The sequence below is a fragment of the Abrus precatorius genome, unplaced genomic scaffold (genome assembly GCF_003935025.1).
Source record: "Abrus precatorius isolate BTA unplaced genomic scaffold, Abrus_2018 Scaffold9, whole genome shotgun sequence".
Taxonomy (NCBI): domain Eukaryota; kingdom Viridiplantae; phylum Streptophyta; class Magnoliopsida; order Fabales; family Fabaceae; genus Abrus; species Abrus precatorius.
The window spans coordinates 29,967,472-29,980,386 of NW_020874439.1; the positions used below are offsets into that span (position 1 = coordinate 29,967,472).

The window sequence follows — 12,915 nt, forward strand, 5'->3', positions numbered from 1 at the left end:
AATTAAATAAATCAAACATATAAATTACAAGTTGTATAATTTTATTTAAATTGTATGTTTATTATACTTTTGTCGTATAATTTTGTCATTAAAAATGTTAATTAGAAAACTCTCATTATTTTACCGTAACAATATATATTTTTTGAAATGTTCATTAAAATAATATTTATTTATTATTCCCTTCTCCTTTTAAGTTTGTCTGTATCAGTCAAAAGCAGCATATGGATAACATGGACGAATATTTAGTTCCTTCAAGCAGTGGTTAAAGCAACTGATAATTTCACGCTTTTTTTTTTATTTTTAAATCACATTTAGTAATTTTCTTCACAAAATTTTGAATTAAAAAATATAATATGATTCTATTAAAAAAGAAAGAAATTAAAAATAATCATAATTTCTATTTTTCATCCATACGTCAGAGAAAATAAAAGGGTGTGTAGAAATTATTGACGTGAAATTAAAATTTTCTTTATTTTATTTTATTTTTGTCAATATTTAGCTTAATGCTGCACAAAGGGAAAAATAAAAGTGAAGGTTCAAAGTTAATAGCAGTAGCTAAAGCGGGCCACGTGGGTCCATACTCATCAATGAGAATCTTAAGTGATTTTTTTTGGATAGAGTAATGGAGATAAAGCTTTACTCGGTTTTGAGCAACCTGAATTTCTCAAGTTCATAATTGAGTATGGGAGTTTTACCATTTCTCTTTGTTCCACCTCCATGTGCTGCTTTTCTATCTGCATCTCCAAGGTATAATTTTTCCCTTTAATTCATTTTTCTTAACAACTATGAGTGTGTTTAGATTTATGTTTAAATAATATGGATCTACGTTTACTTTAATGTTAGTGGTTATAGTTTCATTTTTACATCTTCATGGTTTTGTTTTGTCTTTGATAAATTTGTCAAATCGTTATTCACTTTATTCCTTCAATCTTATCCGAACTACCTTATGGGGAATTCAGATTTTGGTGTCATCTTTCACTGCACCCTTGAAATGATTGTTATATTCATATATTGTTGTCTCATTTATATTTATTTTTCAGAAATGTTGTGAATTATTCTTATAGCGTTTGGTAATGCCATCAGTTTAGTTCAATTTATGGTATGATATTGAATTATCTGACATGGAGTAGTTATGTTTTAACTTTCAACTCAAACAGTTCACTGAAATTTTTTTCTTGAGAAGCATTTTTATTGATAATGTGCTTCACCTTGCACAAATCCAGGTGCATGGAAAATTCAAATCTCAACTATGCCGTGCCTGACAGAGTCTCCACACTAACAGTGCAAAAGTTTTCGAGAAGAATGATTCTTCAGTTTCTGGGTATTAACAACATGATATATTATGCTTCTACTGCTTTGGCTGCACCAATTATGCCAGACATGAAGGAACCTGAAGTCATACGGTTTGTCTATCTTTTTCCTTTTTTCTTGTATTACATAGTCTTAGTTTTGTGAAATGAAAACTCCCAGTGTATTGTGATATGATTTGTTATTTTTCATGCGAAGCATCTAGGACTTTGAAGCTACGCAGTGGTGTGCTAATTCAAGGTAAACAGTTCTAAAACTTTCAGTTATATTCCGTAAGTAAAATGATGTATGTATGATATAATTTGTTGATGCAAGAACATTTTGAGGTCTAGCAGTGATGAATCTCATTCCTGTTTGATGCGAAGGATTACAATTAACATCTTCTTTTCCTTCTCTTTTGTGTGTTTGAACATTGAAACCCTATGCGATTTACTATCCCATCTTATTGAAAGGAATTAAGCTGTCAAAACAAGTCTTTGTGCATTAATATAGGTATTCACATTATGTTTTTGAATTAGATATTGTTGAAGGGGAAGGACCAGAAGCACATGATGGAGATTTGGTTAAATTCAATTATGTATGCAGGCGTGCAAATGGATACTTTGTTTTCAGGTAATTGCATACTGTGAATTTTCTGTTTACATGATATTACGCTGATTTTACTTCCCACATCATCGTGTGGTTCTCAGACATAGTACTGTTTAATTTCTTTTTTCATACATTTACCCTTTATTGTCCTCAATATCTGACCTAAAACTGTCCTATTGTTGCTTGGTTTCATATTATAATTCATGATAGTACAGTGGACCAATTCAATGGAGAAAGTAAACCTGTTACACTTCCTTTGGATGAGAACCAGGTCAGTGTCAGTTTCTTTCCTTCAGCATGTGGGATGTGAATTGTGAAATGTGTTTGCCATTTAATTTTAGATGGGGTATCTATATATAGTCAGTTTTGGTCATAGATATAGTTACATCGTTCCTTAATTCAATGGAAAAGTAACAAATGAGAAAACAAAAGCAAGAGGGTTAGAAGAGGACTTCAGCAATTATCTATATTTGCAAAGACCTTATCAGTGTTTAACTATATATGTCTGTGAGAAGGGGATCTGAATGCTTGCAATATTCTTAGACCTTGCCATATTCTGTCCACTTAGCTCAATGACTTCCTACATTGCGGTTACATTTCTAGATTCTGAAGTGTGTTTAAAAAGAAACACATAAATATGTAAAGCATGAACAAGACAATTTGGTTCTTTGTGGAGGCATTTTGTTGTTATCTAATAACTCGAATCATTGTTGATTTCTTTCTAACACTCTCAAAGTTGCGGATTCCATTAACCACAAATTTTGACTTTGATATTCTCTAGTTAATAGTTATCCCCTTTTTGATTTTGCCTCATTATTTTTTCTGCATTTAACAAATTTTCCTATTAACATCTGACCATAAAGAGAATATATTAAGATAAATGCTTACCAGTGTTTTAAGTGCACTAATCAAAGAATAAAAAATAGAAAATTTCTATTTAAGTTGAACTTTCACAATGATTTTCAAAGCACTTACAATGCGTTTTGAAATAAAAATTCTCTATTGATTCCATAATTAAGGCACTGGTTAGCAAGATCCATGTATTATTGTAAACTAACTGATTGTTGTTCTTCTGTAAACAAGTAATTGATTAAGTCGTCTCATTATGCAAGTTGCATTTTTGAACAGATGATAGTGGGCTTAAAGGAGGTCTTGACTGGCATGAGAGTTGATGGTATGTTCCAAGATATTGTCAATATTTTCCAAACCAACCAGTATTGCCTTATGAATTTCTTTAATATGTTTACTCCAAACTAAAATAATCTGTCATTCAACATAATGACATTCTCTAGCATTTTCAACCATGAGAAATGCTAGGGAAATAGTTAGCAACATATTCAATTGTCTATGTGGAAATTGTACTTCTCTTGATGTCATTGTGATTACTCTCTTGTGGTATTCACTTATAGGAAAGAGAAGAGCACTGATCCCACCTTCAGCAGGATATGTAAATGAGAACTTGAAACCAATACCTGAAGAGGTAAGATAAGTATGCACTTAACTGCTAATATAATTTGATATAATGATCTTTGATGAAATTAGATTGTAAATAGTAAGTATTCTTGTTGATTGCAGTTTGGTCCTCGTCGCAGCCTTTTTTCTCATGCACAAGAGCCTTTGGTATTCGAAGTTCAACTCGTGAAAATTTTGAGCCCTCCACCATTACCTACATTTTAACTAAATTACTACTTTTTCTCTAATGTCAGCTTGCATTTCATTACTTTAAGCTATATAGTCTTGATCTATTAAGATCTTGGTGGGGGCAAGATTGCAAGAATGAATGTTTCATAAAGAAAGGAATGAGATTAGGAGTGTGTTTAAAAGGGTGTAAAGGATATAGGAGAAGGAAGAACTATAGATGTAAAGAACAGTGACACACTTGAAATTTTTTCTTTTGGTCTTAATGTACTCTACACAATGCAATTGGACATACGAATGATGCAGTTGAATCTACTGGTAACATGATTAACATGTTTAAAGGAGGGAATTCAATTGTGTTGTGTGTGATGCAGATAATCGTTTTGTATTTTAAATTTATGAATAAAATGTAGGATGCTATATATAATCATTAAAATAGACATTATTTATGGTTAATCAGTCATCAAGGAAACTGAGCATTGTTAGTGTTTAAGTCTCTCTTCTTAGCCTTAACGTGAATATCTCTTTTTAGTTAATTTTTCTTTAACATTAATTAAATTAACAGGTAATAAATATTAGAATAAATTGAAATTTTTAAATAAAATAGAAAAATATAATTAAAATGTCAAACTAAAAATTATATTATAATTATAGTTTTATTTAAAAATTACAATTTTTATGAAATTTTATATTATGTAATTTTATATAACACTAACTAAAGCAATTTCAATTAAATTTAATATTAATTGAATTTTTTTTAAATGATGAAATTTTTTTAAAATAAATTTGTTAAAATTATTTTATTTAATATTTTTTTGTAAAATTTTATCAATTTAACGATAAAAGTTGTGTAAGTTGGTAAGGATTGAAAGTGATCTTAAATTTTATTTTCAACATGAGAATCTCATTGGTAAGTGATTTTATAAATGCTTTTTGAACTTTGTTGTATATCTTAGCTTCAGTGAATTTCTAGATTTAACTTGATTAAACTTTTTGTAACCAAAAACTCCAACTACAAAATTAAAAGTAATGTCAAGTAGATAAGTGTATAAAATTTCATAGAATTCCAAAATCAATGAATACTTTGTCAATGAATTTGTTTTAAAGGATACTATACTTTTAAAAATATAAATTAATATCAACTATAAGATAATATATTTATAAATGTTAAATTTATCTAAAATTTGTATCCAAGATTGCTAAAATAGTAGTACCACATAATTTAATGGTTAAATTTGTATTCTATAAAATATTAAAAAATAAAGCAAATGTCAAAGACTTACTTTTAAAATAAATAGATCCCGTTCCTTTTTTAAAAACATATTAATTTAATTTCATATAAATTTTAATTTTTTTAAAGTCCTTATTTACTTATTAATAGAGTAATTATTAATCTTTCTAAATTTTATTTTTTTTATCAATTCGTCTTAATTAAAATAAAAATTATATATTTTTAAAAATAAATATATATTTATTTAATACTTATTTTATAAAGTAATAAAATAATAATTAAAAAAATAAGTAGAAAGATATGCTGAAATTCTTATTAATAACATATACTAAACAATGTCTAATATTCGTTAAAATACACTTTGACAGTATTAAAAATCAATAAAAAGTTTATCAATTACATTTTTTAAATAAAAATATTTCACTTTTAGTTTATTAACAAATAATTTTTTCCACATATTTTTACAAGTCACCTGAAAATGATAAATTGATATGTCATAATTATTACTATTAAATGATGGTGTTGATTATTTTTAAAAAAATTAAAATTTATAAAAACAAAAATCGAATTAGAAGACTGAAAAACACCATTCTAACCAAGCTCTAGAAATCCTTGATACTATTACTGCTTGATTAATTGCTAACTCAGCACACAACAGTAATCCTTTCACCTAATCACAATCACAAACATCATTTCGATTTTCATTTATTTTTCGCATTGGAATCACACGAAAAGAGAGAGAAGGTTTCATAATATCTTCAACTAACGATCTCACTTTCCATTTGTTTGAATTCGAATCTGATTGGGAAGCGAGAAAATGCAGAATTGGTTCTCAGCGCAGGGCGATGAGCAGGAGAAGCCTTCGTCGTCATTGCTGGCCGATTGGAATTCCTACGCATCCACACAATCCTCTCAGGAACCCTCCAATTTGGGACTTCCCTTCGATCTTGAATCCGCCGTTAGATCCGCAAACGACACCGTTTCCGGCACCTTCAGCGTGTAAGCAACCCACTTCACTATTCACATTCCTTTTGCTTCATATCCATACGCATACGATTAAAATAATAATAATTTATAAAATGAAGAGCACAGATAAGAGCTCTATTTATGACCATTTTTCAATTGCTATGCAGAGAAAATGACGTAATTTTCATTTTGTTTTATCTATGGATTGAAACATATAATAGTCAAATTCTTGCATGAGTACAACCAATTTAAATCTCAGATTAACAATTAAGTAAATCCGGAGGACTTTGTTGTCTCTATTATTATTATTATTTACTAGATCTCTGTGTTTTTGATTGTTTGTGTGTATACTCATAGTGTTGATGCAATAATTGTTTTAATTCAATCCTTGGGATGTGATGCAACGGGGTCTAGGGAAAAAAGAAAGCTTTTTAGTTTATTAACTTAATTAGAGCCATGTTAGCTGTTGATTCAGCGGGAAGTTTGATGTCCAACCGGATTCTCGTCAGGCTCTGAGCTGGGCTGTTAGTAAGGGATGAGATAAGACGGCAGCCATGTCATCTTTGAAATTAAATTGTATGTGTGTGTATCCCTATTGCAATCTATAAGTACCTAGATGTCTGTCATATAATACCTTTTTTCCCCTTATAAATTTATAATGTGAGTTGGTGACTTGGTGCAAGGAAGAGCAAAGGGTGCTTATGTGAGTGTCTTTCTTTATACTAGCAAGTTGGATGGGAGCAATCATGATGCACAGGCTTTGGATATTGAACTTTAGCTTACATGGTAAGATTATGTGAACTGTCTCACCACCAAAGCTGACTCTGGCTGTTAACAAGTGCTCTAGGAAGACCAAAATGTTACCCAAATATGTAGGATTTTCAAATCTACCATTCATCTATAATGTGAGTAGATCTTTTGGGCTCATGTCACTTGTGTGTCACTGGTAGCAAACCAACATTCTTTACACCAATGACACTAAACATCTCTATGGCATTTATTAATTCATTCCTTGACATACATTAAAAGTGATCCAAGAAAAGGAATCATCTGTGAGGATGAAGGTCACATTCAGATTGTTGGATACTTTGATGCTCATTGGGTAGTTTTCCCATTTGATAGGAGATTCACCGCTGGCTGTTGTATGACAACCTAATAACTTGGAAAAGTAAGAAATAAAATGCCGTAATGAGGTAAAGTGTTGAAGCAGGATATCAAGTCATTGCATTAGTTATTTGTTAATTCCTTTTGCTCAAACAACTTCATGATATTATATTTGGGGAGATTAAGCTGCACTACGTATTGTCTCAAATCTAGTATTTTATTAGAGGACCAAACACATTGAGATAAATTTCATTTCATTAGAGAAAATATGTTATTTGGAGACATTACTTGATGATGTTTTACCCAAGTCTTTGAGAGGTAAGTTATTTATGTTACAAGCTTTGTGCATATGACAACTTGTATCTTCCAGCATCAAAAAGTGTTGGAAAACATGTAAATAAGGATATTTGTAATCTGTGTTGTTATTATTTTTGGTCCATATAATTTCAGTTCTAATATATAGCTTTGATTCACAGAATTCATCAAACATTTCGTGTTTTTTTTTTTTTTTTTTTTTTTGGTTCCCTTAATAGCAGCATTGTGTTTGACTGGGAGGAGTATTATTTACAGCTATGTAAAGATTTTATTTCTGATTGTAATAATGGGTAAAATTAATCATGTCTTTATTTGAATGATATTTACACCAGCTTCAGTGTAATTTTTCCTTCTTGGTGACAAGTGACAACAATATATTTTCCTAATATCAAAGCAATCATATAAAGGTAAATGTGCATAAACTTTTTCACATCTCTCTTTCATGTCAAAAACTTCACTAATGCAACATAGAAATGGTTGAGTCTTGCTTGGTGTTAGTAAGTTCTTGCTGTCTTTTTGTGATTCTAATGTATGGAAAAATGTTTTCTTTTGTATGCCTTATCTGAATGTGATAGAGAGGTGGGTACAAAAATAGGTTGGGTTAGGGTAGGCTTTATAGGATTGGAGCTTGGTCTGTTTCTCAAATATAAAACTTGAGCTCGACATATTTCCCTGATATGGGTTCTTCATTAAGGCCTGATTTGAGAGCTTATTTAAAGAAAGCCTGCTTTGTTGTAAGGCTCTTTTCATTAAGGCTTTTAAATAGGTAAAAAGATGACTTCTAAATAGGCTAATGGGCTCAAACTTATGTATAAGTCAGCAGATTTAAGTCTTTCAATAGTAAGTATATAGTCTCAAAACATTATAGTCAAAATTTAATAATATATTATTATTATAAATAGGTCAACTTGTGTCAGGCTGCAAGGCTTTTTCAAATTCAATTACACAAAGTCTAGTCCTTTTGATTAAACTGGCTTTAAAAAGCATTAACTTGACTTATGTGGTAAATAGGTCTGGCTGGCCTAAGCTTGATGTGGGTTAGGCCACAGACCTTGGACGAGAAGCTTGATCTATTTCCACTTGTACAGAGAGGTCATTTTTATTGTTCTTTAATTTCTTGTCTTGATGGTATAAAATGGCAGCAAAAAAATAGAGTGCATGTTGCAATTCTCCTAATTTTCTTAAAATTGATTTCTATATCATGATAAAAGAGCATGCTGGCAAGCTTTATAACAAAAATAATGGATAGTTTGTCTCATTGTTTAGGGTTTCTAAAGGTGTGAGAGATCTACCTGGCAACTTCCAGTCTGCCACTAGTAATGTTCCTTCTGGCAAAGCACTTGTGTACTTTGGTTTGTTTCTGGCAAGTGGAGTCTTCTTTGTTTTCATAGCATTTACATTGTTCCTGCCTGTCATGGTGGTTATGCCTCAAAAGTTTGCTATATGCTTCACACTTGGGTGTGGATTTATTATTGGATCATTCTTTGCTCTCAAGGGTCCGAAGAATCAGCTTGCTCACATGTTATCCAAGGAGGTAACTTGCAAGAATTTCATTTTCTGTTGCTTGCATGGTGATAATGAACTTGACCAGTTTCTTTATGTTGCTTCAATCAGTTGTTTGGACTTTTTTATGTATATAAAAAAAAAACAAATATTCTCTTTGATATGATTGCGAGTGTTTGCTGCTTCATTCTAATTGTCTCTGTAATTATTTTTCAGAGGCTCCCTTTCACATTGGCTTTTATAGGCAGTATGATTGGTACCATATACGTATCGATGGTGCTTCACAGCTACATTCTCTCCGTGGTATTCTCTGTTGTTCAGGTATCAGTTTCACGCATCCTTAAAATGATTCTTTGTAGCTGCATTCCCCAATCCCCATGTGTTATTGTTTGCATTTGCCGTTGATTTGAAGTATGCTCAAGCTTTTTAACTTTTGAATATAATCTTGAATTTATTATAGCAATTAGCAAAATTTCCTTCAATGTAGCAAAATCAATCTAAATTTAAGAGCTACTATTTCCACACTCCTGGTGGCTGGCTTTATGTGACGAGTGTGTAATGTGTGGTTAACATGGTTCCCAGGCTTCCAGCAACCGGGCTTGTGGAAATAGGTCATGCTGACAAATTTTCGTATATATTCTTCAGTCTTGTTCCTTTCTAAAACTATCTGTCTTGCATTAAAATTAAAATCTTGACTTCATTTGCAGGTTCTCTCACTTGGCTACTATGCTATATCATACTTTCCTGGCGGATCTACTGGAATGAAATTTCTGACTTCTGCTCTTACCTCTTCAATAATGAAATGTTTTGGGCGGTGACCCTGTTTTTGGTTAATATAGGAGTTGAGGTCAGATCTGTGTCTATATTGTAGTTGACATGTAAATTTTGTCTCCTAAGATCTATCAGCTGAAGTTTCAAACTGACCTAAGAGTATAACTGAGTTGAAGCATCATCTAACACTTTCTGGGTTTATGTTTGTTGCCACTTCCGAGATCTGAGTGAAAAAATTGATTTGCCTCTTAGCCTCAAGTTTGTATAACCGAATTAACATTGTCTGGTTGATGAAGTAAATTGTTGCTATCTTCCTCTTCCCTTAACGCAATAGATTTTAAAATAATTCTTTTTCACCTATGGGCATGGTAGAATATTAAACCCACGTCTTGAAAACCTGTAACATGTTTTTTTAGATCTTAAATTTGGATATATGTTTTCTAATTTTTCAAAATCCCTTTCAACAAGCTGGTAAAATAGATTATTATTATTTTTAAATAAGCTAAATCAAATATGTCCTTTAATGCCAACTGAACTATAAGCTCTACGGGGGATAAATTCTCTCATGTTGAATTTTTACATGATGGGAAATGGATGGGTCTTTCTCTATGCTCATAATATTATTCCTATTTCAAATTAAGTGACGTTTTTACAATTTTTTTTTTTATTTTGACATTTTAAGATTTTAATGAAAATTAATGTTATTATTTCAATTCTATGTTAAATAAATAATAAATATAATTTTTAGCATTATGTTTTAATTTTTAACAAACAAAATAATTAATAAGAATAGCTTAGTAAAATTATTTTACTAATTAAGATGCTTATTATTTTTCTTAATCTTTATAAAGTTTTAGACATCGATCAATTTGAAATGGAGGGAGTAATAAGGTAAGACCTAATTAAAATTTAGCAGAATTTACTGGGAGAGACAAACCCAAAAATTTCACAGGACCAGAGAATCTATTTCTAGCTTATTGGCATATTATATTTTGTATTATTAACCTAATTGGTTATTCATGGCCTTCGGATCACAATCTGAAATGTCTTGTTTCGAATTAATGGCAAAACCTGATGAGAGAAACTAAATAAGGGCCAGAGGTATTGCACCCAATTAATTCCATTTCTAATTAAGTGAAAATTGCTTGAGCAGATGCAAGTAAACAAACTTGGTGATGTTCCTTGATTAAATGTCTCTGCCAACTAATGCGGAGTGCCACATTTTTCCCATGGACTTATCTGTTATATTTCATATTGCAGCTTTGTTGGTGGGTAAGGAGAATGATTACTATGCATTTTGCAATGATGGACACACCAGAGAAATTGGCTTGCTTTTAACCAGAGGCTGGATATCAAAGCAAAGATTATAAGTGGGATTCTTTAATATATGTTTGGGAGATGATTTTTAGAGAAAAAGAAAGTAAACAACGTATTTTACTTTTAAAATTAAATAATTATATATCATTTATAATGATAAATATATGATTAATATATTAAATTTATATATATTTTATTTTAAAAAATATTAATTTTAAATATATTTATTTTTAAAAAAAATTTGGTTTCCACTCCTTTAGAGCTCTTCCCTCCAAAACCTCTCTTTCCAAACAAATGCTCACTTATTACACCCTCTCATCTTATGTTAATACTAATAAAATTCTAATGTTATGTAGACATCATCTTGCTTCTATCAAAGTTAATCCTCTGAGACAAGATGATTTTATCACTCCTTATTGGACTGTGATGCTTGTTGGTTAGATGGTACCATCAGTGGTTGAAATGGAATCATCAGATGAAATCTTCACTGATTTGCAGATCCTTTCAAACAATATGCAGAAATCTGCTTGAAGCTGCCACTCTATGGCCCCCCCTCCGCCAGTCTTTTTTTGTCCCCCGTTCTTTTAGACATATGGTTAAATTAGATGCTATAAAGAGACATGACCTTTTCCGGGTTTAAAGGATCAAAGTATGTTCCAATGTATCTTTTGACCTGCCTAATATATGTTAGGAGTTATTGGATTATGCTTCAGGGGATTTTCTTAACAGATTCACTTCATCATGAAATGATGTTAGTGTGAATTACAAGTTGCACTAGCTTAAGACCATCGACCCTTCTATACAATAGTCATAGATGGAAACGTGTTCATGTTATATATTAGATGAATACTTCAAATATTTTACTTGTATTTTTTATAATACTTTTACTTTTAAAACTTTTATGCCAATATAAATTTAACATCATAATAATAATTTGGTGAATTTTAGTATTTTATTACATTTATAATGACTTGTACTCGTTTAATTTTTTTACTTATGATAACAGATTTTGTTTATTTTACATTTATTTTATTTTATTTTTATTATAATTATGTTGTATCATATGATTTTTACAGTTATCATTTTTTTATTCCTATGTTATATTGTATTTACATCTCGAGCCATATTTATGTTTTGTAGGTAGGAACTGTTGAAAAATAGATTTAAAGAGCTATTTGTACATAAGGGGAATACTGGTAACATGTTTTAATAAAATTTTTAATATGTTTTTTTGTGATTGGTTAGGTTTATTTTCTTGCATATAATAGCTCAAGGAGTTACTTTGTAAGTATGAACTTGAATAAGGAAACTTTTTTTTTTTTTTTCAGAACCAATAAAAGTGATCTAAGTAAAATGAAAAGAAAGGAACACTCATCCTCAAGCCCCAAATCAGGTACCTTTTTAATTTCCAAAGTGTAATGAGGCAAAAAAGACTTGGAATACCAACGTTGACTCGTGGAGTTGATTGGACAAGCTCAACGTAGTGTGGTTCAGGTAAAAAGGAAGAATTTTTAAACTCTCACTTCGTATCCATTACTTCATCTTTGTAATAATTTATAGTATTTGGAAAGTTATAAGGGAGCAGAAACCCTGAATTTAAGGAAATATTTAGACAACAATAATGGGTGAGACTATGATTTGACCTTTTAATATAAAGATTATGTGTGATCAAGAGATGGTTCCATACGGTATATTATTTTAATAATGGAATTATTGAAAGGTATAAGTCACATTCATAGAGAGAAAACAAAAGCTGAAGTCAGTGGAGCACTTTGAATCGTTTTAAAAAACGAAAGTGAAGTTAAGGAGAAAAACAAACTTGAGTAAAATTAATGAATCCATGCATGCATGTTGTAAGCATTTCCTCATTGAGAGGGCCACAATGTCACGAACCTTTGTCTCAATTAGAAATGAGATCGAAATTGGTTAAAAAACTTTATTGATTGTTTCTACTTATTTTAAAAAATGATATTAAATTACTTGGCATTTTTGATAAATAAAAATTTCATATTGTATATAGCACATTATTTTCCTTAAAAATAAATGATAAACCTTAAAACCATCCATATGTTGTATCAAACTACTGAAAAGGCACTTCATGCATCAAACTATGGCTGTAGGAAAGTCATTATATACTTGTATTTGGATTTACTATAATTAAAACCATTGTAATA

At 30.4% G+C, this 12,915-nt stretch overlaps 2 protein-coding genes across 4 annotated transcripts; both read left to right on the top strand.

Moving 5' to 3' along the window:
* The first annotated feature begins 587 nt into the window (after window positions 1–587).
* Window positions 588–4,023, top strand: LOC113850291 (peptidyl-prolyl cis-trans isomerase FKBP16-1, chloroplastic). 2 transcript variants are annotated; one of them, XM_027480767.1, is made up of 8 exons: window positions 588–747; window positions 1,224–1,403; window positions 1,514–1,548; window positions 1,827–1,920; window positions 2,107–2,167; window positions 3,025–3,070; window positions 3,306–3,376; window positions 3,472–4,023. In XM_027480767.1, the coding sequence occupies exons 1-8, from the start codon at window positions 683–685 to the stop codon at window positions 3,571–3,573; spliced, it is 654 nt and encodes a 217-aa protein (XP_027336568.1). In that variant the 5' UTR covers window positions 588–682; the 3' UTR covers window positions 3,574–4,023. The 2 variants fall into 2 exon arrangements, with proteins under 2 accessions (XP_027336568.1, XP_027336569.1); XM_027480768.1 differs by lacking the exon at window positions 1,827–1,920 and having other exon boundaries at window positions 620–747; window positions 2,112–2,167; window positions 3,472–3,707.
* Window positions 4,024–5,329: 1,306 nt separating this feature from the next.
* LOC113850230 (protein transport protein SFT2) lies at window positions 5,330–9,778 on the top strand. 2 transcript variants are annotated; one of them, XR_003502182.1, is made up of 5 exons: window positions 5,330–5,764; window positions 8,417–8,684; window positions 8,870–8,974; window positions 9,141–9,264; window positions 9,361–9,741. XR_003502182.1 is itself a non-coding variant. In XM_027480675.1 (4 exons), exons 1-4 carry the CDS (start codon window positions 5,583–5,585, stop codon window positions 9,469–9,471), a joined length of 666 nt encoding a protein of 221 aa, XP_027336476.1. In that variant the 5' UTR covers window positions 5,330–5,582; the 3' UTR covers window positions 9,472–9,778. The 2 variants fall into 2 exon arrangements, 1 of the variants encoding a protein (XP_027336476.1); XM_027480675.1 differs by lacking the exon at window positions 9,141–9,264 and having other exon boundaries at window positions 9,361–9,778.
* The last annotated feature ends 3,137 nt before the right edge of the window (window positions 9,779–12,915 follow it).

Bases quoted from the DNA above. Each gene is read 5' to 3' on its own strand.
- LOC113850291 (XM_027480767.1), top strand. From the start codon at position 683: ATGGGAGTTTTACCATTTCTCTTTGTTCCACCTCCATGTGCTGCTTTT. The intron at 748-1,223 runs GTATAATTTTTC...GCACAAATCCAG, and splicing joins TTTCTATCTGCATCTCCAAG to GTGCATGGAAAATTCAAATC. The intron at 3,071-3,305 runs GTATGTTCCAAG...ATTCACTTATAG, and splicing joins GACTGGCATGAGAGTTGATG to GAAAGAGAAGAGCACTGATC.
- LOC113850230 (XM_027480675.1), top strand. From the start codon at position 5,583: ATGCAGAATTGGTTCTCAGCGCAGGGCGATGAGCAGGAGAAGCCTTCG. The intron at 8,685-8,869 runs GTAACTTGCAAG...ATTATTTTTCAG, and splicing joins CTCACATGTTATCCAAGGAG to AGGCTCCCTTTCACATTGGC. The intron at 8,975-9,360 runs GTATCAGTTTCA...CTTCATTTGCAG, and splicing joins TGGTATTCTCTGTTGTTCAG to GTTCTCTCACTTGGCTACTA.